The following is a 27,236-nucleotide window of genomic DNA, read 5'->3' on the forward strand; positions in this document are numbered from 1 at the left end:
GACCAAATATCTGACCTCTCTGCTTTCATTATATTCATCGATTTGAGGAAGGGAAATATTTTTGAGGGGGCACCAAGAGAGCTGAATATCCTTGAGAACACATTAAAAAGGATTAATGATTGGTGCAGAGGGTTTTTTTTAGAGCGTTACGGCGCGGAAACCATGCCGACCAGTGGCCCTCATACACTCGCACTATCCTACATTAGGGACAATTTACATTCTTTACCAAATACAATTAACCTACAAACCTGCACATCTTTGGAGTAGAAACATAGAAAATAGGTGCAGGAGTAGGCCATTCGGCCCTTCGAGCCAGCACCGGCATTCAATATGATCATGGCTGATCATCCAAAAGCAGTACCCCGTTTTTTCCCCATATTCCTTGATTCCTTTGTTAGAGTATGAGAGGAAACCCATGCGGTAATGGGAGGAAACCGGAGCACCCAGGGAGAAAACCCATGCGGTAATGGGAAGATCGTACAAACTCCATACAGACAGCATCCGTGGTCAGGATCAAACCCGGGTCTCTGGCGCTGTGAGACAGCAACTCTAACCCTATGCCACCCTTATGTAATCCACCATATAATCCACTCCATGGAGTGAAGATGATTGGACTTTATTGCCTTCCATCACAGTGAGGAATGTGGGGAATCGGCTGTGGTGGATGTTTATGTTAACTTGTACGTAGTTTGTGTGTTTTGTAGCATTTTATAATATGACTGTATGGTAAATCGCGTTTCACTGTACCTTAATTGGTACACGTGAGTATAAAATACCCTTTGAACCCCCTTTGGATTTTGCCAAGAAATTTGAAGAAGTCTCGTGTATAGGAAGGAACTGGTTTAAACCGAAGATAGACACAAACTGGGGGACAGGCAGCATCACGGGATGGAAGGAATGGGTGAAGTTTTGGGTAGAGACTCCTCTTCATACTGAGGAAGGGTTTCGACCTGAAAAGTCACCCATTCCTTCTATCCAGATATGCTGCCTGTCCTGCTGAATTAGTCCAGCATTTTGTGGATGTAGTCGACCAAACGGCGTGTTTTTATGCTGTATATCTTTGACTCTATAATTGTGAAGCTTCCAGGTGATATATAAATTGTTTGATGGTGACCAAAATAACATTGGACTTCAAGTAGACAATAGAAGATAGACACAACAAGCTGGAGTAACCCAGCGGGACAGGCAGCATCTCTGGAGAGAAGGAATGGGTGACGTTTCGGGTCGAGACCCTTCTTCAGACCAATACAATGTTCAACTTGACCGATGAGCAGAACAGTTGAAGACCAAGCTTGATTTCCTTGTTCTTTTATTCTGTGCCTCACCCAATGGAGGCTAGTCCTCTGTATGCCACCTTAACCTCGTCTCATTATTGCCAGTGCTGCTATCTTCAGAGATCTGTTCACACGCATTCCAAGATTTGTTTATACCTCGATACCTTTCGATATACTGTCTTGTTTTGTAAATTTACTTTTCTTGTTTGCCCTCCTCTAAATGCAACACTCACCTTTTCTGGGATTAAGTTCCATTTGCTGCCTTCATGCCCACAATTGTTCACATATATCTTCCTGCAACCTTCAATGTTCTTTCGTGCAGTCAACCGCAATTCTAATTTTGCGATCATGGACAAATTTCTGAATCACGATTGTACATTTAATTCACCATCATTCATCTATGTCACAAAATGAATGGAACCTCATCATCGTCGGCTGTCACTCGAAACGAGTATGACTGTCCTCTCATCTCCATAGGGTTGTTATGGTGGATTCCCTATATGGAGAACGCCTGTGTGTGACTTTTAAACGTGGGGAGACTGGTGCACTGACATCCACCACACGGTTCTTGACAGATCTGGGTCAGATTCCAGTGGCACGGAGTCCAAGACGACTGGAGACCCTTTTCTGATGCAGCCTTCATCTGCCTTCCCAACCATTGTGACACTCCACTAAAGTGTGCCATCATCCTCCGCCTGTTCCACCGTTGAGGTCTTGGTTGGATTGCTCTTTGTCAGAGACCTCCCCCTCGACCTTATCGCCATGGGTGGCCCTACCAGGAGCATAGCTCCAGACGGCATCGCTCTCATGATCTCAGGACTACACAAGCTTCTCCACCACAACATGGTGACAATCCACGGAGAAGGGATGGAACTTAATACTGTCCCGTAGAAGCCTACTGCAAATATCCTTGCAGTCGTTAGAATTCCAGGCAATTATTGGCCTTTGCTCGTGATCTGATCCAATTTTCATTCCAATCTGCCATGTGGAACTTCGTCAAGTTCCTCATTAGCATTCATGTGGACCACATCAATTTCACTATTTACTTTAGTTGCTTTAGACATAAAAAGCGTGAAATCAGGCCCTTCTGCCTACTGAGTCTGTGCCGACCAGTGATCACTCCATACTCTAGCACTATCCTACACAGTAGAGACAATTTACAATTAAAGGAAGTTAATTAACCTACAAACCTGTACGTCTTTGGCATGTGGAAGGTAACTGGAGCACCCGGAGAAAACCCACGCAGGTCACGGGGAGAACGTACAGCCAACACTCATAGTCGGGATCAAACGCACGTCTCTGGCACTGTAAGGCTTACCGCTGCGCCACTGTGCTGCCCGTATTTTAAAATTTGGACTTTAATTATCTCTATTTTTATTCTACATTGCTACATCAGCAGTTTTCCAGTGTTCTGTCTTTATGCCAGCGGGCAAAGGGGAGTGGAAAATAACGGTCAGCTGTTTCCTCCTTTTATTCTTTTACGAATGTGAGATGCATTTATCTGGTTATCTAATTTTAAAATATGGTAGACTCCTTAATGTGACCTCTCTTTCTGGGGTTATCATCTGTAATATTTCATATTCCTCCTCTTCCTCCTCCTCAATGTCAATCCCAGTATGGTTCTACTCCTCCACAAGGACAGCAATAAAGTATTTATTTGGGACACACTTTAATCTCTACAATAACGTAATCTTTCCTTGTCTTCTAATGCACTGCAGGATGCCATTTGACATATTGGGTCCATGTTAGTTTCCAGGAAGGCAATGCCATTAGTGCCATTGCCCCTCTCCTTTTCACCATATATTTTTGCAACACATGCACAGTCACCACTTGCCCTAATACTCCCTCTTGATTCTAATGAATCTTTTTTGCAGTTATCTCACATTAGGGACAAGTTAAAGTTGGCAATTAAGCTCTAAGGATGCCTTTGGGACGTGGGAGGAAACCCAAGCATTTTTGGGGAGAATGTGTTAACTGTACACAGATGGCAGCAGAGACCGGGATTGAACCCATGCCCTGAGGGCATTGAGGCAGCAGACTAATGGCTGTGGATCCATCATCACCAAATCATTTTCTTATGTATTTATGCAGCAGGTTATTCTATTTCCTATGATTTTATCTTAAGTTCTTTATTATGTATTGTCTTTCCTCCCTAATTTTTTTATTCTTGCTCTACCTTTGATACTCCTCGAGGCGCCTGCTATGATGAACTTATTAGTAAATTTGTAAAATACTGCTTCCTTCCTGCTTTATTCTATTCAGCGTGTCTTTCTTATGCAGGGGTCTAGCTATGTTCTCCCCTTTATTTATAGTGAACATGTTTGATCTAAAATCTCACAATATTCTTCTTGAAGTCGTCTTGGTATTGGTGTTGTTTATTACTGGTGTGTGTATTGAGATAAAGTGAAATGCATTATTTGCATGCTATGCAGACAATCGTAACAGAATCAAGGGATATGGGGAGAAAGCAGGAACAGGGATTTTGGATGATCAGCCATGATCATATTGAATGGCAGTGCTGGCTCGAAGGGCTGAGTGGCCTACTCCTGCACCTATTTTTTATGCTTTTATACTAGAGCACAATTAATCCATATACAAATTCAACAGGTACTTCAAAGAGAAAAATACTGGAGGGCAGAACCTAGTGGTGCAACATAATAGCATTAAAGTTACAGATAAAAAGTCTGCAATGAGAGGACTAAGGTTTATAGCCTATGGGAGGATCGTTCAGTTGTCTGATAGCAGAGGAGAAGAACCTGTTCTTAATTGAACATAGAATAGTACAGCATAGGAATAGGCTTTTCGGCCCACAATGTTTGTGCTGAATATGATGCCTGGGTAAACTAATCTCATCTCCCTGCACATGATCCATATCCCTCCATTTTCTGCATATCCATGTGCCTATCTAAAAGCCTCTTAAGTGCCGCTATTCAATCTGCCTCCACCACCACCCTTGGCAGCGCGTTCCAGATATCCACCAATCTGGTAGTGCATGCTTTCTGACTTTTGTAAGTTCTGCCTGACTGGAGAGGGGAGAAGGAGGAATGGCCGGGGTGAAAATTATCCTTGGTTATGTTGAAGAAGGAACTGCAGATGCTGGAACAAACCTTTCTGTCCTGGGCCTCCTCCATGGCCAGAGTGAGTCCCACCGTAAATTGGAGGAGCAGCATCTCATATTTCGCTTGGGTAGTTTACACCCCAGCGGTATGAACATTGACTTCTCCAATTTCAGGTGGTCCTTGCTTTCTCCCTCTTTCCCCTCCCCTTCCCAGCTCTCCCACAGCCAACTGTCTCCACCTCTTCCTTTCTTCTTCTCGCCCCTCCCAACCCCTCATCAGTCTGAAGAATGGTCTCGACCCGAAACGTCACCCATTCCTTCGCCCCATAGATGCTGCCTCACCCGCTGAGTTTCTCCAGCATTTTTGTCCACCATTGGTTATGTTGGCTGCTTTTCCAAGGCAGTGTGAAGTGTAGCTGGAGTTGATGTTGGGGAGGCTGGTCTGTGTGATGCACTGGGCTGCATCCATAACTATGTACAGTTTAGCTTAGAGATACAGTGCGGAAACGGGTCCTTCAGCACACCAGGTCTGTGCCGACCAGCAATCCCTGCATGTTAACACTATCCTACAAAACACTAGGAACAATTTACAATTTTACCAAGCCAATTGGCCTACAAACCCTGTCTTTGGCGCGTGGGAGGAAACCGGAGCACCCGGAGAAAACACACGTAAGTCACAAGGAGAACATACAAACTCGATACAGGCAACACCCGTTGTCATGATGGTACCCTGGTCTTTGGCGCTGTAAGGCAGCAACTCTACCACTGCGCTTTCTTGAGCACTTGGACAGAGCTCTTGCCAAACCAAGCTGTAATAATCGCAATAGGATGCGTCATACGAAGTTGGTAAGAGTCATTGGAGACCCGCCAAACTTCCTTATTCTCCTGAGGAAGTAGAGGTGTCTGTGTGTGTTCTTGGCCATAGCTTCAATGTGGTTGATCTGGGACAAGTCGTTGGTGATATTTACGCTTAGGAACTTAAGGCTCTCAACTTGCAGCTGTGACACTAATTTTCCTTGAAGTAGCTGCTTCCATTTCAGCTTTAAGTCATTCTGCAACTAGGTTTATTTATCGCTCTCTGTCCTTCCGTAATTATGTTACATGTCACATAATTATTATCATTGCCTCTGAATTCCTGCCTGTTGCTACCTCTCCACTTGTCAGGTTTAAACCCCTAAAACCATGGCCAGCGCCATCTCCTGGCATGAGTGATTTTTAAATAAAGTTCACTTACAGAATTTAGTTAGAGATACAGCGTGGAAACAGCCCTTTGGCCCTCTGTGTCCGTGCCGACCAGCGACCACCCAGCACACGAGCACTACCCTACATACTCGGAATAATGTTACAATTTTACCGAAGCCAATTAACCTACAAACCTGTACGTGTTTGGAGTGTGGGAGAAAACCCATGCAGGCCATGGAGAGATAGTACAAACTCCGTACAGACACCACCTGTAGTCGGGATCCAACCCGGTCTCCGGCGCTGTCAGGCAGCAACTCTACCACGGCGCCACCGTGCCGCAATAGTAAAGAATTCTACACATTCTGTACCTCTTTCTCCCCTATAGTCACCATTTGTCTTTACATCATTGAAATCTCAATTATTACCATGTTCTTTTTTTCATTGCTCATAAATCTGCCTACACATTGCACTTCTATCTTCTCCTGACTTTTTGGAACTCGCTGTAAAACACCAGGCAGTGATTCTAACTTTTTTTTGGATTTTTTTAGTTCAATTCCTATCCTCACCGTCTGTTGGTTTCCTTAACCAATCTTGTACTCTTGTTCTCTTCCTCTTTACCTTACCCCAAATCTTGTTTAGAAATCAAGGACTTTTCAAATTGTAGAAAATTCACGACATTGCGAAAGCCAATGAAGTGGTACCCGATCTATTGCCATCGTCCAGCACAAGATTGTAGCCTGGCAGGCCGTGGCCTTTCATGCACTGTACAGGCAATTTGACATTCTGTGAGGTTTCTTGCCTTTTCCACCTTTTCGGGCATGGAGCTCCGTTCCTTTATCATTCTCCATGAGAAATATATTTCTTCATCTCCCCCTGTAATTCTTTAAATAATTCTCTCTGCCTGGTTTTCGTCTCTTGGTTCTCGTGTACTCTGGTTCAGCCCCGCACAATGATACACATCTCAGCAAATTCTTTGTAACTCAAAGAAAGTAGAGGCAATGGTGTGCTGCCCTTACAATGACATATATATCTGGGCCTAGGTCAGGTCCAGGAATTTGAAGGTGTTGACACTCTCCACCGCCGACCCATTAATAAAAACTGGCTAACATGGTCTCCTGGCCTCCCTGCTCTGAAGCCGTGAGATCCTCGGTTTTGTTGATGTTGAGTAAGAGGTTGTTGTTGCGGTACGTTGAATGGGCCTCCTGTACGTTCACCAGATTAATCTGGCATGGGTTCAGTGGCAACTCCCTAGCTGGGCTGTGATGGGCTGCCCGCCAGAAGTCCCCATTTGGGGAATTGCTCAGTTGTGGCTATGTTCCTGAGCAGATTGTAGTGGAAAAATTGCCCCATTATTAAAGCTTAGATTTAAATTAACTAAAATGGCACTTGGGCAGAGGCCAGGAAAATGGAAATTAGCTCAGGTCATTTGCACCATTCTAGTTGCAAGCATATTGGCCAAGTGCATGCCTACTGAACTAACTTTAACAAACCTGGAATATGGGAAAGCAGAATTTTCATTTGGGGCAGCAGGGTGGTGATAGTGGAAGTGTTGCTGCCTTGCAGCGCCATAGACCCGGGATTGATCCTGACTATGGGTGCTGTCTGTACAGAGCTAGTACATTCTCCCCATGACCGCCTGGGTTTTTCCCGGTTGTTCCAGTTGCCTCCCGCACTCAAAGACGTGTAGATTTGTAGGTTAATTGGCTTTGCTAAAAATTGTAAATCGTTCCTAGCGTATGGTGTGTGCCAGTGTAACGGGGATCGCTTCTTTCATGTTCATCTTCCATGTTTCAATGTTGACATCACTGTCATCGACCATCCTGAAAAGGACGCAAGCTTCCGGCGACAATCAGTGGGAGCCATCACTTGTTGCAAGAGATGATGGCGGTAGCAGAATTAGCTCGGGACACTTCCAGTTTCCAGTCCCACGACTTGGACGCTTCTGCTATGGGGATCATTGGCCGGCGCAGACTCAGTGAGCCGATAGGCTTGTGTCCACACTGTATCTCTAAACTAAACTAAATTAATTAATAGTATCAGAATCGGGCTCCTTCGTGCTCTTGGGCTTTGTGTTGCTGTGGCGATCGATGGTTACTCTTGTCCCAGAACTGGTTGCCAATAAGATAGAAAAGTGGATATAGCAATTAGTGTTTTCAAATGTTTCACCAAATGCCTCTTGCTACTGATAACAGTGATTTTAAAGTTTGAAGGATTAAGTATAATTTTGAGAAGTTAGTTAACTATTTTCATTGGCACTTTATTCTCAGTCGGCTGAGGGAAAATACACCAAAGTTCTGCAGCACAAAGTTTTCTTAGCTGAGCCCATGTCAAATTGTAGGCTGTGAGGTGTATTTTTAAAAAGTCTGGCTGTCCTTTTGTGGAGGGGGATATTTGTGGAAAGGACTCTGTATTAGGAACCAAATCAAACAAACCTGCTTTAAAATAAATAACCACGGTTGCCAAAGCACGTTATAATCTAGAAGTTTCCAAAAGACGTGTCTGTTGTGGAGGTAATCTTTCCTTCATTTGTTTACTAATGAAAAAGAGTCCTGTTTATTTCAAACTTTGATTGATCGAGTTAAGGGAAAACAGCTTGTTAATTTGTGATTTATATGTGGTATTTTCACTGGACAAATATTGCATTTTATTGCATTTACTGAGCGAAGGCTAAATTTGCCCTTTTTTTTATAATCTGGTATCGTTCAATATAATTTTTAATAGTCTTGACTGCAGATTTATTTCTGATCACATGTGTTGACTGACTTTGGATTAGTGTCTGAGATCAGAGGCAGGACTTGTGTATACAAATTTTATTTCCAGTAAACTGATCTGGACTTTTATTTTAAATATTAGCTAGCAAAACAACAGGTTGCAGCCAGAATCAACACTGCTTTAGACCAAATTCTCTGAAATTTAGACCTGGTGCTTGTTGAAGCTGAATAATTGGTGGAGTTGATGAACACGCACACACATCACTTCTGGATTCAAATCCAATCTCTATCTTTCGCCAGCTTCAGAGATCCAAATGGTTTTGGATAGTCATTCTAATTCCTAAATAGCAGGAACCTGCACGGAACAAAAATATACCTAATTTGGCAAAAACTATCGCTAAAGCTGGCAATCTTACTTGGCACAGAGCAGATGCTTTCATTTATGACCATGACGGTCAAAGGTTCACATTCCTCTTCAGTGTCTTCAGCTCAAATCCATGCTGCTGCTGCAGGGCACTACCGAGGGAGTGCAGCACAGCTGGAGAAGCTTTTTGAAGATAGAAACATAGAAAAATAGGTGCAGGAGTAGGCCCTTCGAGCCAGCATTGCCATTGAATATGATCATGGCTGATCATTTAAAATCAGTACCCCGTTCCTGCTTTCTCCCCATATCCCTCGATTCATTCAGCCCGAAGAGCGAAATCTAACTCTCTTACAATCATCCACTGAATTGGCCTCCACTGCCTTTTGTGGCAGAAGATAGACAGAAAGTGCTGGAGTAACTCTGCGGGTCAGGCAGCATCTCCAGAGAAAAAGGGTTGGTGACATTTCAGGCTGAGACCCTGCTTCAGACCGAGAGTAGAGGGGAGGGAACTGGAGGTAAGAAAAGGCCGGAACAAAGCAGGGCTAGCAACAGATGACCAAGGAAGGGTGGAGCTCATAATGGCCCATTGTTGCCAGATGCTTTTTGTTTGGATGAACTGTTCAGAGGTGCATTAAAACAATGTAAATAGTTGTATTTCACCTCATTCCTTCTTATCAAACATCTATTTCGCTAAATCTATGCTGAAATAAATAGGAAGTGACATGTCTTAAATACCTTACATAATGATAACATTTGACGTCCTTAATTGTTTTTAAGTCTGTGGAGGTTTAAGGGACATATACCGGAAATGTAGAGGTGAATAAATGTACAAGGATAGCTCTGTACACTCGGTAATGTTTATAGAGTATACAGCATGGAAACATGGCCTTCGGCACAACTTGTCCATGCTGTCCAAGTTACCCCACCTAAGCTAATCCGATTTGCCCATTTTTGGTCCATACCCCTCTGAGCCTTTCCTATCCATGTACCTGTCTTACACACTGTGCAGGATCGTACCTACCTCCCCTGGCAGTTTGTTCAACATACCCACCACCCTCTGAATGGAAAAGGTTGCCTCTCAGCTTGCTTTCAAATCTTGCCCCTCTCACATGTCCTCTAGTTCTTTATTCCCATACCTTGAGAAAAAGACAGTGCATTCACCATATCTAATCCCCTTATGATTTTATACACCTCTATGAAATCACCCCTCAGCCTCTTTGCTTTTATCTTTGCTCTGAACCACTAGGTACGAAACTCTTCCACGTTGCTGTTCAGTGCGCTAATCACCAGGATATTTGGAGTCAAACGAGGAAAGGATGAACGTTCCAAGAAAAACAGGTACATTTTTTTCCCTTATTTCCTTATGTACTTGTTTGTCATTATGTTGCAGCGGCACCAAACATGGTGAATAAACAGTTGCTTTATTCAGACACAATAGGTTCGAAATACATACACGTTTGGTCTAACATATTGTCATTGCTGCTGCAGCTGAGCGAGGGTGTTGTCTTGTGCTCAGCTACCTGTCGACTCATGGTCTCCAGGTGAGATCTGCTTATGTACTAGGACACTCCCCTTAACTCGTGATGTCATATGACAGCCCTCATAACCACTCACGAGGGTTCGACCGTAAGTGGACTGACCATCAGCTGACGCCACAATGTACTTTTGTAAGAAAATGTTTGTTATTTGCAAGAAAATATAAATACAACTGTCCTTGTATGTCAAATAGCTGCCTTGGAAATTCATTGTGCAAAACTGATTCACTTGGCTGTGTGCACGCATTTTATCCCAGCACTGTGCTGCCTGCCTTACTGTAAATGCCCTTGCACAGGTATCATTGCCAGTTGCGGTACATGGTTCCATAGGTGGAAAGTGAATTTTGCACAATCTTATCCATTCATCACCTGGTTCTTGAACCCTGAGGGCGGTGATCTCAAATTCATTTGAGTACAGAGAAAACCGATAAGATGGAATTGCATCTAACGAACAGAACAATAGAGGACAAAGGAAACCAAGGGCACTTCAGCCCTCGGGTCCATTTGATATCCAGTGTCCTGATTGTCAAATATATTTCCTTATGAAAGTTGGTTTTAAAAGACATATGAAAGGCCTTGGGTTGCAATAAACAAATGTGTTGATGCCCAGAGAACTATTATTATCTATGATTGACAAACAATACGTATCTCCCATGTCTGTCAACTATTATTAATATTGTTTCCAGGAGGCATGGTTTTCCTTTCCTTCTGTCAAAAATGTATGTTGCTTCCCTTTTTGGCGGATTCAGGTTTTTATTTTTGGTGTGTGGATTATCCTCATGATTTAAGCCCCTTCTTTCACTCGGCGTTATTTCTTATTGCTTTTGTCCCCGTTGCCTACCCACCCTACTTACAACTTCTCTCCATTTTAGCTGTTTTCTCCCCACCCTCCTCTTGCTTTCACCTCTGGCCCTCTCCTTGTTCTCTTATTTGCCCAGCTCTTCAATGGTTGAGCACTCTGCCCTCTACATATCTCCTCTCCAAATATACAATGCATTGCATTAACTTAATCTTCAATATAAAGACCTTTTTGTACCGAAAACATCAACTGTCATCTCCTAACAAAGACTAAAATATTGCTGTCAGGCAAATCAGCGGGTCAGGCAGCATCTCTGGTGAATATTACTAGGTGACATTTCGGGTCGGAACTCTTCTTCAGACTGAGACTGAGTCTGAAGAAGGGTCCCGACCCGGAAAATCATCTAGCCATGTTTTCCGAGATGGTTCCTGACCCGTTGAGTTACTCCAGCACTTTGTCTTTTTTGTAAATCAGCATCTGCTGTTCCTTGTACCTAAATATTATCTCTTTGCAATTTTCTGGCACTCAAATCTTGAATTTTTGCAACAATTCGCTGCTTTGTCCCAATTTTGGAAATGACTAGCACTAGTTCTCTGTGTAGGAAAGAACTGCAGATGCTGGTTTAAACCGAAGATAGACACAAAAAGCTGGAGTCACTCAGTGGGACAGGCAGCATCCCTGGTGAGAAGGAATGGGTGACGTTTCAGGTCGAGACCTTTCTTCAGTCTGAAGGTCTCGACCTGAAACGTCACCCATTCCTTCTCTCCAGTATTAGTTCTCAACCTTTGTTAGCCTCTGACAGGGTGAGTATTCTGATATAGCAGCCTTTCTCTCGTTCTGCAATGTCGATTGGTTTTTTGCTTTGAACAACTAACTAACCAGAAGATGTCGTGCATTGAATGTGCAAAAACCTCACTTGCCTTTCTTTGTTCAAGAGGATGCAGTGGCAGATATGAGCCATCAGGTGGTTCTCTAACAACACTTAATAACCTAGCCAGGAACAAAATTGTCAGATTGTGTACACGGGTATATTTGACTGACAAGCTGTAGTTTTAACTGAATGGCAAATCCTCTTCCTTTGTTTTTTATTTTTCACCCTTTACTTTTACTACACTTGCGATATTCACTTCCATAGATCTCTAATCCAAAACATCCTCATCATTTTTGTCTGTTAGCTGTTATATAGGTTGGGGTCTGGCATGGTTACAGGTTGGGCAACATTTTCTTTCTGCCACAAAAACGTGCAGCACGGTGGCGCAACGGTAGAGATGCTGCCTTATAACACCAGAGAGCCGGGTTCGATCCTGACTATGGGTGCTGTCTCTACGGAGTTTTTTGGTTTCCCCGTGGCAGCATGGGTTTTTTTCCGGGTGCTCCGAATTCCACCACACTCTAAAGACTCACAAAAATTGTGAATTGACCCTAGTGTCTAGGGTAGTGTTTGTGTGCGGGGATCGTTGGTCAGCGCGGACCCGGTGGGCCGAAGGGCCTATTTCCACACTGTATCTCTCTAAACTAAACTAAACTAAACTAAAAAATCTACAGTTAATGTTTCAGGTCCCCCCTCTGCTACCTAACTTGTTTCTTTCCCAGTTTCTGCTGAATGTTCCAGACCTAAAACATTAATTGTTTCTCCACAGATGCCGCATGGCGGGCTGACTATTGACATGGTTTTATTTTTCACTCTATTATGATACCTTTTCATAGCTCTTATTCAGTTTACTCTGACGTTTCGTCAAAAGGATGTTGAAAAAGCAGTGTGAGAGAACAAAGTGCTATTGAGGCAGAAAGTGCTGCAGTACACTTCGGAGGAGGCGCTGTCCTGAACGGCTGCCTGTCCTGCAGCTGTCCGTTTTTTTCCCCTTCTTTTTTGTTATTTTTAGTTCGTTAAGTGTACAGTCAGGGGGTCTAATCTTTTTATGTGTGGGGGGTGGTGGGGGGGAGGGGGAAACTGCTTTTCCAAGTCCCTACCTGGTCGGAGGGGTTGCCTTCCTCCGAGCAGCGTCTTCGACCTGTCCTCGCGGCCTACCAGCGGGTCCTGGAGCGACGTTTTCCTGAGGGGCCTGCCCAGAACATCGGCTTTGGTGGCGGCGCAGAACATCGGCTTTGGCGGTGGCGCGGCGCTGGAGCGCTGTCGTGGAGCGGGCGATGCCTTTCCTGGGTCGCCGCGCTGGGACTCCAGTATGCTGGGACTGCCGAAAACATCATCGGTGAGCCGCGGTTCTGCGGAGCGGCCAGCTGCGACGCTGAACTTTACATCCCGGAGCCTGGGATCTCTCGCCGAGATCGCTAGTGTGTGGAGCTCCGTCCGGCGCGGTCAGGTTGGCTTGGAAGCCGCGGGCTCCGTTGGGAAGGCGGCCGTTCCTGGCACCTCAAGCCGCTGGGGATTCTCCCGACGCCGGAGTACCATCACCCGGCGAGAACATCGGGCGCCGTGGCGGCGACTGTGGAGGCCTCAATAGGCCCGACTTTGGGTGGACAAGAGGATGGGGACTGAACTTTGTGCCTTCCCCCACAGTGGGAATCACTGTGGGGGGATGTTTTATGTTTGGTGTTGAATTTCTTCATGAATACTTTGTTGTATTTTTTATTAGTGTGCTGCAAGGACATCAGAATTTCCCCTTGGGGATTAATAAAGTTTATTCAATTCAGTAACTCAGAGGGTCAGGCAGTATCTCTGGAGAACCTTTCGTATAGGTGATGTTTTTGATTAGACTAAAGAAAGGTCCCGCCATCTATCCATGTTCTCCAGAGATGCTGCCTGACCTGCTGAGTTACTCCTACTTTGTTGGGTTTTTTTGTACACCAGCATCCGCAGTTCCTTTTATCTCCATTGAGGTGGAATCGGGTTTTGGCCATGGACGATGTAGCTGAGGGCTAGACTAGAGGAGAAAGGTGAGGTTAAGTGTGTAGAAAGGAAGTGCAGATGCTGGTACATACCTAAGATAGGCTCAAAGCGCTGGAGTCTATCAGTGCCTGGAGTGCAGGCAACATCTCTGGAGAAAAAGGATGAATGATGTTTCAGGCTGGGACCCATCTTCAGACTCAAGAAGTCTCAAGACGTCTGAAGAAGGGTCCAGACCCAAGGTGAGGTTGAAGATGGATCCTTGAGTGGCTCCAAGTGACAGTTTACCTCCCAAAGATTGTGATTTCAGCAAATAAATCTGTCTGGAAATGTTTGAAGAGAAATTAGTAGAAATTTTGGAGGAAACAAATTATCAGTTAGTGATTGCAGGGACAGGATCAAGCTCTGTATATAAGAAGAAGGATCGATGATAAAAGGGGAAATAAACACATTTGCAGAGCATCTTAACCCTGACTTCTGATTGTCAGATTGTTTAACTGGTCGTGAAGCCTTTATATTGAACCATTGTTTATAATGTGTGGGAAATGCTTCAATCAATGTGCACAAAACAAGCTTGTACAAAGATGGTGATAATGGACAGATAATTTGTTTTAATTATGTCAAGTGGTGAGAAATATGGACCACAATAAAATACAATATAACACTTAACTTCTTTGCTCTTCCACAATGCTTTGAAAAGGAGGTAAATTGTATGATGTGACATTTAAATATATGATAGTGCCTTTTAAAAGGGCAATAGTTGTGTTGAAGTGGCTTTTAAATAGGCATGTAGTTATGCAGGAAATGGAGAAGAATGGATCATGTGCAGGAAGATCAGTTTATCCTAGCATCTTGTTCATCAAACAAATTTTGGGCCAAGGGCCTATTCCTACTCTATACTGTCCTATATTCTATTATTAGGAATAGCTAACAACATCTACTTGCAAACAGGCCAATAAATGAAGAAACTGATGAGAATAATTTAAGAAATGTAAAAGCTGTTGAAATAGATTTAGATAATTAAAGAAAGCTAATTATTGAAAAAAAAATCATTTTATTTAACTATCTTATAACTAAGTTAATTGATAAACATTAAAACATGGAATAAAATGGAGAGGAAAATACTTTCATTTATCTTTTCCATCTAGGTTGGCAACTCCATTCAAATCTCAGTTGCAGTTTGCGTTTGTTGAATATATTATGCTTGATTTTCCATGTTGTCAAGATATGAATACGTCAAATTTCATAAGCAGATCCCCCCCCCCCCCCCTTAGCTAAGCTCAGTTACTCTGTGTTACTCTGTGCTGAGCCCAGTTTTGGAGCAAGAAGACTAATGCATTAGGTTCTAGTGCTCCAGCACGATCTAGTGTGCCACACAGCAATATCCAAGAAAATAATGGTTGTAAAGAAGACCTTGTCAATGTTCTTCTGAACCAGGTAATTAAGTTTCAGCCCATTACACCAGATGGTGGTGCAACTCTATCCAAAAGGGAGACTGCTGGTCAACATATCATTCTGTTTGCAGCTTGATGCGCTGTAACTGCAAGTAACCTGCAGGTTCATTAATTGAGTCTGAAGAAGGGTTCCAACCAAAAACATTTCCTATGCTTTAACTCCAGAGATGCTGCCTGAACCGCTGAGGTACACCAGCATTTTGTGTCTATCATTGGTTTGTTAATCAAAATCTATTTGGTTTTCCAAATTAACATAGAAACGTAGAAAATAGGTGCAGGAGTAGGCTATTCGGCCCTTCGAGCCTGCACTGCCATTCAATATGATCATGGCTGATCATCCAACTCAGTATCCCGTACCTGCCTTCTCTCCATACCCCCTCTTTAATAACTGACTGGCATTTTCCCCACTACCGATGTTAGACTAACTGGCCTGTAATTCCCCGTTTTCTCTCTCCCTCCCTTTTTAAAGGGTTACATTAGCTACCCTCCAATCCTCAGGAACTACTCTAGAATCTAAAGAGTTTTGAAAAATTATCACTAATGCATCCACTATTTCTGGGGCTACTTCCTTAAATACTCTGGGATGCAGCCTATCTGGCCCTGGGGATTTATTGGCCTTTAATTCATTCAATTTACCTAACACCACTTCCCGGTTAACCTGGATTTCACTCAGTTCCTCCATCTCATTTGACCCCCGGTCCCCTGCTATTTCCAGCAGATTATTTATGTCTTCCTTAGTGAAGACAGAACCAAAGTAGTTATTCAATTGGTTTTCCATGTCCTTATTCCCCATGATCAATTCGCATGTTTCTGACTGCAAGGGACCTACTTTTGTTTTAACTAATCTTTTTCTCTTCACATATCTATAAAAACTTTTGCAGTCAGTTTTTATGTTCCCTGCCAGTTTTCTTTCATAATCTATTTTCCCTTTCGTAATTAATCCCCTTGTCCTCCTCTGCTGGACTGAATTTCACCCAGTCCTCTGGTAGGCTGCTTTTTCTGGCTAATTTGTATGCTTCATCTTTTGTTTTGATATCATCCCTGATTTCCCTTGTTATCCACGGATGCACTACCTTCCCTGATTTATTATTTTGCCAAACTGGGATGAACAATTGTTGTAGTTCCTCCATGCAGTCTTTAAATGTCTTCAATTGCATATCCACCGTCAACCCTTTAAGAATCAATTGCCAGCTTATCTTGGCCAACTCGCGTCTCATGCCCTCAAAGTTACCTTTCTTTAAGTTCAGAACCCTTGTTTCTGAATTAACTATGTCACTCTCCATCCTAATGAAGAACTCGACCATATTATGGTCACTCTTGCCCAAGGGGCCACTCACAACAAGACTGCTAACTAACCCTTCCTCATTACTCAATACCCAGTCTAGAATAGCCTGTTCTCTAGTTGGTTCCACTACATGTTGGTTTAGAAAACTATCCTGCATACATTCCAAGAAATCCTCTTCCTCAGCACCCCTGCTAATTTGATTCACCCAATCTATATGTAGATTGAAGTAACCCATTATAACTGTTTTACCTTTGTTGCACGCATTTCTAATTTCCTGTTTAAGTACATCCCCCAACTCTTACTACTGTTAGGTGGCCTGTACACAACTCCCACTAGCGTTTTCTGCCCCTTTGTGTTTTGCAGCTCTACCCATGTCAATTCCACATCCTCCAAGCTAATGTTCTTCCTTTATATTGCTTTAATCTCCTCTCTTACCAGCAACGCTACCCCACCTCCTTTTCCTTTCTGTCTATCCCTCCTGAATATTGAATATCCCTCCATACTCCATACAGACGGCACCCACAGTCAGGATCGAACTTGGATCAATGCCGCTATAAGGCAGCACTCCACCACTGAGCCACCGTGCTGCCCACAAGGTGTAACTATTGGTAAAATTATTTTGAGAACAGGATAGAAAGAAGGCAGTCAGAAAAAAGGGTCTCGACCCGAAAAGTCACCCATTCCTTCTCTCCGGAGATGCTGCCTGTCCCGCTGTTACTCCAGCATTTTGTGTCTATCTTCCGCAATAATTCATGAATGCGTAGGTCCTAAAATTTCACCTTCATTCAGCCAGATCATTGCTGATCCTGTCTGGATCATTTTCTTGCCTTATTCCCGTGGCCTCTGCTTTCCTTGATACTGGAAATCATCAGTTTCAGCCAAGAATATTTTCAATATTGGAGCATCCACAGGAATCTGGAACAGGGAATGCCAAAGATTTATAACTCTGAGTACAGGAATGGAATTAGAATTTTTTAAATGAGAAAGTTGCAAATGAAATTTGTAATTTGTGTATTTGGTTAAATATCTGTAGCATTTGCTCCTGATTTCCCGTCATTCATCGCAATTCCAGACTCGGGGGAAATTTCCTTACAGCAAAAACACAAAATGCTGGAGTAACTCTGGAGAGCATCCAGGCAGCATCTCTGGAGAGAAGGAATGATTTGAGTCGAGGCCCTTCTTCAGACTTTCAGCATCTTCCCTGTCAATCTTTCTCAGAATTGTCACATTCATCTGAACACCAGTAGGCCAATCTTGCTTAATTTCAGCTCGTAAGACAAACCATTTATTTCAGGAATCATTCCATGTTTCCTCAGTCAGGTGAATAATTTCATTAAAAATATTAAGTTTTCTATTCTTTCCTTGATTTATTCCTCACACCTTATCAATGCTGGCTATCAAGTACCTTCATGACATAGGAGCAGAATTGGGCCATTTGGCCCATTGAGTCTACTCCAACATTCACTCATGGCTGAGCTATCTTTCCCTCTTAACCCCATTCTCCTGCATTCTCCCCATGGCCTTTGACACCATTGCTAATCAGGAACCTGTCGATCATCTCCACCTTAAAAATACACAATGACGACCTCCCCAGCCGTCCGTGCCAATGAAATCCACACATTCACCGCCCTCTGGCTAAAGAAATTACTCCTCATCTACTTTCTAAAGGTGTATCTCAAAACTAACCTCATCTTGCAGCACTTTGCCCTGGCCTTCTATGTAATGGCATTTACAATACTCATCCAAATAGTCCTTAAATGTTATCAGGGTATGTGCCTTTTTCAACCCTTTAGGATGACTTGCCAAGGAATTTGATGACTGGCAATTGGAGTAATGTCGTTCCTTTAACTGGAAAGATTGCCATCCAAATGATTCGGCAATCATTTCCAGTTTGGAATTTTCCATGAATTGGCTATTCGATAACGTTAATTTTACCCACAATTATAGTTTTCCTATGTTTATTGGAAAGGTAATGACCTGGCATATTTTCAATTATCTTTGAATTAATTTTAAGGATAGCAGAATAAGGTTGTAGTTATAGAGATACACTGAACTACAGATGTGGGAATCTTGAGCAAAACACAAAGTGTGGAATAACTCAGTGGGTCAGGCAACATCTGGGGAGGGAATGGACAGGCGACATTTTGGGTGGGATCTCTTCAAGGTTGCAATTAAGTTTTTCTGATTCAATACCATGGCAAAGTGTAAAGGAAATGTGCGGGATAAGTTTTTTTTTTAACACAGAGGATGGTGAGTACATAGAACGCTCTACCAGAAGTGGTAGTGCAGGAGGACATGATGGTGGCATTTAAGAAACTTTTGGAAAGGCATATTGATTTGCAGGGAATGGAGGGACGTGGGTTATGTACAACCCAATAAAAGTTGGTCTTGGCCTCATGTTTGGCACGCACATTGTGGGCCAAAGGGCCTGTTCCTGTGTTGTACAGTTCTATGGTCTACCCATTTTAGAAAATCCTATTTTTTAAAAAAACAGTTAATATGAAAATAGATTTGGTTTGATGTATGTGTGAATTTGAGTTTATAAACATTCCTACCAATCATTCATCGATAACTTAATGGTCCTGCTTTGGTTAAATTTGAACTATTTTTCAGTTTTTTCATCAGTGGATTTTCAGTATTTTATTGCTTCAGATTTTAATCCCCTTTTAGATTATTTTTCTGTTTATGTATTGTGAGTAAACAGATTTATTTTCAAGATTTCGGATTAAAATAGAAAAGCAAAGAAATGAAATGTTTACTATCATTTGGGCAATTTGCAGTGGTAATCTTTTAATGTTAAGCATTCCCTTTGATCCCTTTTTTTTGTTAAGTATAGTATTGCCAACTGAAGAGTGACCAGTTTATGGATGAATGGACCCTTTAGATCATTGGTAGGCATCCCCTAATCGGTGCAGTCTGTGGGCTTGCTGAGTGCCACAAACATTTCAGCAAGCTTGTATCAAAATACAAAATCTTCCTGCTAAATGCCCATTTCTTCCCTCAAAAAACATGCACAGAAATTGGGGTAATAATTGTAGTCAAAAGCATTCTTTTGCACCATTCGCATGCTGTTATTATGTTGTAGTTTTCTGCTTGAAAGTTTCCCCTTTTTACAACTTCCCGATTACAACTGTGCAGCTTGGGGAGTTATTCTCAGCATCAAAGGAACTGTTTTCCAGCAGTGAGTTGGGGGAAACAGAAAATGAAAATTGACAACCCTATCTTTGGTTGCTACATTTTATTAAAAAAACAACAGCTGCATGGCCATTGGAAATCCCATTAGTTAACTTGCAGTAAGAACTTTGTACATTGTTGTTAGAAACCATTTCAAAAATGACAATGAAAACTATCCACAGGTCTACCAATGTTTCTCAAACAACTGGTGGTCCCCAAGATCTGGACAAAATCCCCCCCCCCCCCCCCCCCCCTTCCGCGCCACTTCCGCGCCAATCGGTGGGTTGAATTTGCCCCCTGAGGCCAGGGCTCTGGAACTCCGGCCCAGCCAGAGCCGGCACATTAGGTTTTTGCCAATTTTGTTTGGCCCACAAAGGCTGTGATCTCGGTTGGTCTGGCAAAACAAATAATCCAGAAAGGATCTGGAACCAAGGGTGCTGGAAAATCGGTGGTGGATCTGTGCGGACTTTATCAAGGTTGAAAATCATAAATGAATTAATGGAAATTTAAATAAACTCTCGAAATTTGACGTTCTATAGACGCAGATTTCTTTTTGTGTAAACAAAAATGTCTGCAAAATATTATTATCCTAAATTATGTTTTTACAACGCATGAAGTCTTGTTCTGATATTTTGAATTTACTCACACGGTATAGAATTTGGTTAGTTTGATCAGTCAAAATATTTTGTTTGACTGTTCCCACTTTTAATCTAAACTCAAAAAGATGCAGCCTGTAAAATGTTAAATTGAAATGTGAACAAAAATAAAAAATAGTATGTAAATTTCATCAGTAGTTGTTAAGATACTGTTGAGTCATAGTTCTTGTTATAGTGTCTGGAGACCTCGGTCTGAAATGACATTTTTAGGTTTCCTGCATCTGGCTAGTCTTGGGAAAACACATTGATAAGACTGTCCGCATTTATTCTTTATTAGTGTGGTGAGTTAGATATCATTTCCACAGAAAAGAATAGGATCATGGAGAACTGGACCTTCAATAGTGCTCAACAGCTCTTGTCATCAATATGACACGGTGAGGAGGAAATATTTAATAGGAACCTTATTAAAGGATCAGCTGCCGGAGGAGGTTGTTGAGGCAGGTGCTATCGCGATGCTTAAGAAACATTTGGACAAGTACATGGATAGGATAGGTTTAGAGGGATATGGCCAAACGCAGGCAGGTGGGACTAGTGTAGATAGGACATGTTGGCCGGTGTGGGCAAGTTGGGCTGAAGGGCCTATTTCCACGCTGTATGACTGTGTGCTGGAGGATTATCTTAGCTCTAGAGATCGTGCAGTGATGTTAATCACGAGATGAGCACAAAAATCCACTTTTCCTCCCTGAAAGTAAGTGAAGGAAACAAAAAAATATATGTCTCGAACTTTGTTAAATATTGCCTGAGGTGAAAGGAGTGTGCTCGTCGGTTGGATACATGGAACTGCAGATGCTGGTTTATACAAAATTACACACCTAAAACATTCTTTGTTTGAACGTATATTTGGTGTACTTTGCCACCCAATGCATATGCAACAGGATCACAAAGAATAATATCGGTGGAATGAAATTAGACGCTATGCCCAACAGCACTAGTCATTTCCAAAATTGGAACAAAACAGATGGGCCAATACAGCAAACTATTATAAAAAACATTAAATAATTGAAGTTTTGACTGCAAAGGGGATGGAGATATATACAAGAAACTGCAGATGCAATTTACAAAAAAAATACAAAGTGCTGGAATAACTCAGCGGGTCAGGCACCATCCCTGGAGAACATGGATAGGTGATGTTTTGTGTTGGGACCATTTTCAGACTCTGTGGTCATAGGTTGGTTGGATGCAATTCTGTATTATCTAGAACCAGTATTATAAACACAATCAATATTTTTGGCCTGGTCTCATTTTAGGCGAGTGGAAGCAAAAGTTGTTGCAGTGTTCAAGAATCAGTTTCATCATTTAGCCCATTCTATTGACGTCTGTTTTTGTCAGAACAATCCAAAATCACCCCATTGATTGCATTCCACATAAATCTTCTCTGTTGGACCACAGTTTCTATTTCCATTTGTCAAACTAGATCACTTTATTTAATTCACATTAATTTCTTTAACCCTTTTCTACAATACAATATAACTCTATTGCCATTAAACTGTCAGAATAATTCTGCTTGATTTTTGGATAAATCTACCCGCAAATGTGTGCGGTATTTTTAAAGTGAAGGTAGATTATTAGGAAGCACTTTTTTAGTGAAGCTTTGAGTGTTGGAAATATTTACAAATTTAAAACCATTACCACATCAATATAAAAGTTTCAAATTGAGTGAACGAATTCAGTCATTTTGTCGCTGTAAACTTTCAGTGTACATGTGGTCAGCTGAGGCAACAATAAACTCGGAAGGAAGGGGCTCGGGTGATTGAAACTAGATGTGCATCCAAAGGAGAATGATGAGTTGGCATCATTCTAAACACAGTGGTGCAGAGTTGCTACCTCACAGCGCCCGACCCGGGTTCGATCCTGACTGTGGGTGCTGTCTGTGTGGAGTTTGCACATTCTCTCTGTGATTGCGTTGTTTTTCTCCTGCTTTTACGGATTCCCCCCTACATTCCAAGGACATACAGGTTTGTTGGTTATTTGGCCTCTGTATATTGCCCCTAGTGTGTAGGATGCAAAACTGGGATCACACAGAATCAGTGAGTAGCAACGTTACTACATTTTGAGATTTTAAAAATCAAATCTGCAATTTATCCCATAAGATGAAGCATAAAAAGAAGTTTAATTTTACACCTAATTCACTTTCATATCTTCAGTATTAAAATGTTATGGCCATTTTCATACTCGGAAATTAACATCTTGTTCCCTATTGCTTTTTTCCATTGACTTAACACAAAAGCTTTGATCGAGGACAGTCAAAAGCCCATAACTTTCTTAAAAATTAAGGGAACTGAATGAAATATTCACTTTTTATAGATTGAAGCATTCTGAAACAACTATAAAACATCTTACTTGGATGACCTGAAATTAAAGCATATAATTAGTTGATTAACTAATTGTAGTTAATTACAAAATTGACCGTTGTGACGGAAATAGTAATAAACACCCAGACTGCCTTGAAAATTCAAAAATGTGATATTCTCAAGATCAGAACTTTAATATTATTGTATTATATGCTGTAAGTCTGTAACAGATAGGTAAATAAATTACAATTTCTAGCAATAGACCAAGTCTTTATGGAGAAGATCAGTTGCTAGCTGGTACATTGGCATATCATAATCAGTAGCATCATCATACTCCTCAGATTGTAACCAATAAGCAACTCTGTACACCTTGTTTTTCCTCAACTTTTCAATTTTGGCATTGTAAACTACAAGTTTTTGCTCTTCAAACCACGCATGACATGCCTTTCTGCCCACTACTTTCCCATTAAGAATGCCCTGTAGATTCCATTTCTTAAGAAAAGGATATATTTTTTAAATAGCCTAAGTATCCAAATAACAAACTAACCCCATTTACACAAGAATTTACAATATAACATGATTTTTAAATCTCACTGTCATGAATTTACATGCCAGATGGAAGGAATTTAAAATTAATTCCCAAAAATTAATCTAGAAACATCCACGCAATATAATGAAAATTTTTTTTTTTTTGCACAATGCATGGGACTAAAACTGATATTTAGTATAAAAAGGGACTATGGGTAGACAATAACACCAAATATAGACTATTTAGATGCTCTTAAGACATGATTGTCCAAAAAAAACATTTAAATCATCTTGCGAGTAGGTTTTTCTGGAACGCGATTGATTGGAACGTTGCATTTGCAGTGAATTTGAACTCCAAATTGGCAGGAAAAACACTGCCGGTTCATATGGGGCCCAATTTACATTTTCGCAATGTAAAATCAGAGTAAAGCCATCCCAAGATGCAAGTTTATATGTAAAATAAATAACTTACACTTTGTTTTGTCCTGTTCTTGCGATCCGTCACGTTGTAGGCCTTGAGGGCGTTAGAAGTCGTTTTTTATTTTAATCTAATTATTAAATTGTCTCGCGCTTTAAAATAAAAAAAATCGGGAACAGAAGTCGGATCGATTATTCTTCGGCAGCTAGGGAAATCCGCCTCCGACAGGCAGGAGAAAACGGCATTTTAATCCTGCCCCCAGCCCCCTCAAAGGCACACGGCCAGTGGCAGAACTGCAGCGCTGCTGAAGGTAAGTTTTGTAACATCTCTACAGTGAGTGGATGATTGTTGGTCGGCTTAGACTTGGTGGGCCGAAGGGCATGTTTCAATGCTGTATCTCCAAACTTAACTTGAAAAAACATTGATTCACTTTAGATCTCAATCCATGAAGATAATTTTCTTTACAATAACTGTTAACAACTGCCACTTTCATTTCACTGCGCATCTCGTATGTGTATGTGACGAATAAACTTGACTTGACTTGACATTGAATGTTATTTGATTTTTATCAATACCGTACAAATAGCCTGGGAGTTATTATCATCTTAATGCACCAACACAAAATTATACATCATCTCAACAATAGAGCAATGCGATCACAAGAAATCACACCATTAAACAAAACTTTCCATCTTCCTCAAGCATCTGTGATCAGCTTGTAAATTCATCAAGGTTCAGAATTAAATATTCCAGGATATTTTGAGAAATGTTAAGGAGAAAGGAGGAAAGAGTCCTGATGCCCAAAGGCCAGCCAGTTGCTGGTGGACAGAAATCTTTAGATTTGTGAAGAGGAAGAGTGAATATTTTGTGCTTTTCATTCTTGCTGTCTCCAGCAACACTGGCTGACCAGCTGGGCATTCCCCATTGCTCTGCATTTCACAGCTTTTTACGTGTTCCTTTAAGGTGTTTTTCTAAAATCCTCCACTCTCCCTTCTCATGGCCTCCCCCCTCCCCCCTCCATCTCTCAGCCTTTCTCCAACTTCCCTCATTAACCTATCAACCAGATGGCTTCTGCAGCAACTTATCACTGTGACAACCCTGACCTCATTTTCTAGACAGATACCCTTTGCCTTATCCATCCACACATCCTTAACCCTCTCTCCAACTATTATAGACTATGCTGTTCGATGGTGGGTGGCATAGATAAAGAGGAGAAAAAGGAAGAATTAAATATAAACAATGCACTGTTTGTACGATGAAGTTCAATGATGTGAACTTCTAATTCTGATTGCTATGAAGAAGATTATGGACCAAAGCCATGTTTTACTGACTGCAGCGTGTAATCTGGAGTACCCTTCCCATGATTGGCAGGTGTTTTTGCACTCTAGGCGGTGTGACATCTTTAGAATGTTTCATCTATATTCTCCAGCAATTGTATCATATTCTAAGCCACGTTTTGAAAAACGAGCAGGGCATTTTCCCTGTATTCTGATGTATGTAAAAACATTGATTTTTTAATTGGTTGCTTATTAGAATTTTATATGCAGATAGATTGGATATTGTTTGAAGCATGTGCCGTTTTTTCAAAGAGAATGCATTGGTTGCAATTCTCTGGGAAATTATGGTCACCATGTGTTTCGGCTGACGATTAGATTTGTCCTTTACGCCCCCATGTGCAAACAGATGAGATTAACTAATATAGATTGATGTTTCCAGATGGGTAATTTTTGTTTCCCACCGCAGTCGTATAATTACTGTTTTGGAAGCAGACTCGCCTTCTCCTCCGGGAACATTCCTTACCCATGCCTAGACATGTGGATTTCTACATTTAGAGGTTTGGGACAAGATATGCATCACCTTCCTTGGATTATATTCTTACTAAAGCTGAGATGGGCAGGTTAGGGGCATTTCTTGCACCTCTTCATTGGGGAACAAATGCTGCAATACTGTGATCCCTCCACATGCTCTGCACAGTAATAGAGATGCAGTGGGAAAATGGCCCCCTTTTCGCCCATCAAACGTGCCAGCCATCAACCACCCATTTACAATAATCCTACATTAATCCCTTTTTTATTCTTCCCACATTTTCATGAACTCGGCGGCACAGTGATGCTGCTGGTGGAGCTGGTGCCTCACAGTGATGCTGCTGGTGGAGCTGTAGCTCACAGTGCCAGAGGTCCGGGTTTGATCCTGACCTCGCGTGCTGACTGTGCCGAGTTTGCGCATTCTCCCTGTGACCGCGTCCATTTTTTCCGAGATGTTCTGGTTTCCTCCCACATCGCAAAGGCGTGCGGGTTTGGAAGTTAATTGGCCTCAATAAATTGAGCCTATTCTGTGAAGGGAGTAGTTGAGAAAGTGGAATAATGTGGGATGACTTGTCCTCAATCGCCCTAACCAATGAAGGCAAGCGTCCATGTACATTCTTTACCATTCGATTTACCTGTGTTGCCACGTAGTTATGAACTTCGTATATCCTCTGTATATCAATGCTGTTAAAGGTCTCGCCATCAACCGTATACTTTACCCTTGCATTCGACTTCCCAAAGTGGTTTTATTTGTCATCTGACCAACAGCAGCACTGTACGTGCATCAGATGTAGTGGATAAAACACACATATTTCTCACAATCTACTTCACTTAAATATGTATCTATTTGTGCTAAAATTGGCTTTCAAAATTAGCTTTCGCTTCACTAAATTTGATGTGTTTATTTCCAAACCCTTTCTGTAGAGACGTGCAGATTTACATCCTCTGTAAAAAGGAACAGCTGAATGTGAAATGCATGCCGTCCAGCCAATGTGTGATTAATTAAGGTTGTAATCTCAGTTTTGTCCATGAATAATGGATACAGGAATTCCTAAAACGAGGAATAACCAGGACAGGATGGACCATTCAGTTCAGTCCCTTATCTTCATCGACCCACGTTGTTTCTGTGACCTTTAATATTCCCAACCAACAAAAGCCTTTCAGTTTCGATTTTGAAACAACTCATTTGATTCTTTCCTGAGAGCGACTCCCGATTTCACCATTGAATAGTTGAAACCTAATTTAATGTTCCCTTGTTCTGTACTCTTATTGAAAAGATAAGTTTTTATTTACTCCATTACTTTATTGAATTCTCAACCACCTACTTTGGATTGCCTATTAATTTCCTTGTTCAAGTTAATCAAGGACCAATAGTGGCTGAATCCTCAAAAATAAAAGAATAAATAGAAATTGTATTGTCATTTAAACCTTTCTGTCCTGAATCATTCTTATTAAAGAGCGATTAGTGTATTATTGAGAAATTGCAAAGAAACTGTTGGAAGAAATTAAAGAGCTAGGTTTAGTTTAAGAGATACAGCAGAGAAACAAGCCATTCAGCCCACCAAGCCAACCATTGACAACCCATTCACACTAGTTCTATGTTATCCCTCTTTCTCATCCACTCCCTATACATTAGGGGCAATTTTATAGAGATTAATTAATCTACAAACCTGCACGACTGTAAAACGTGGAGTACGTGGAGAAAACCCATGCGGTGACATGCAGAATGAGCAAAATCCACATAGACAGCAGCAAAGGTCAGGATTGAACTGGGGTCACAAAATGATCAACTCTCCTGTCGTTGAGGCACATGCAGACACTGCAGCTTCATGGCAAATCAAGATATGGACTGTTTTG

The 27,236-nt window shown here is 41.8% G+C and overlaps 1 protein-coding gene across 1 annotated transcript in view; it reads left to right on the forward strand.

The window, feature by feature from the left end:
- The window catches only part of thada (THADA armadillo repeat containing), a 334,005-nt gene that overhangs the window by 91,017 nt on the left and 215,752 nt on the right, over positions 1-27,236 (forward strand). The window contains exon 25 of the mRNA XM_055639660.1: positions 9,836-9,927. Coding sequence (XP_055495635.1) covers positions 9,836-9,927 — 92 coding nt within the window. The remainder of the gene's footprint in view (positions 1-9,835; positions 9,928-27,236) is intronic.

The sequence above is a fragment of the Leucoraja erinacea genome, chromosome 8 (genome assembly GCF_028641065.1).
Source record: "Leucoraja erinacea ecotype New England chromosome 8, Leri_hhj_1, whole genome shotgun sequence".
Lineage (NCBI taxonomy): Eukaryota > Metazoa > Chordata > Chondrichthyes > Rajiformes > Rajidae > Leucoraja > Leucoraja erinaceus.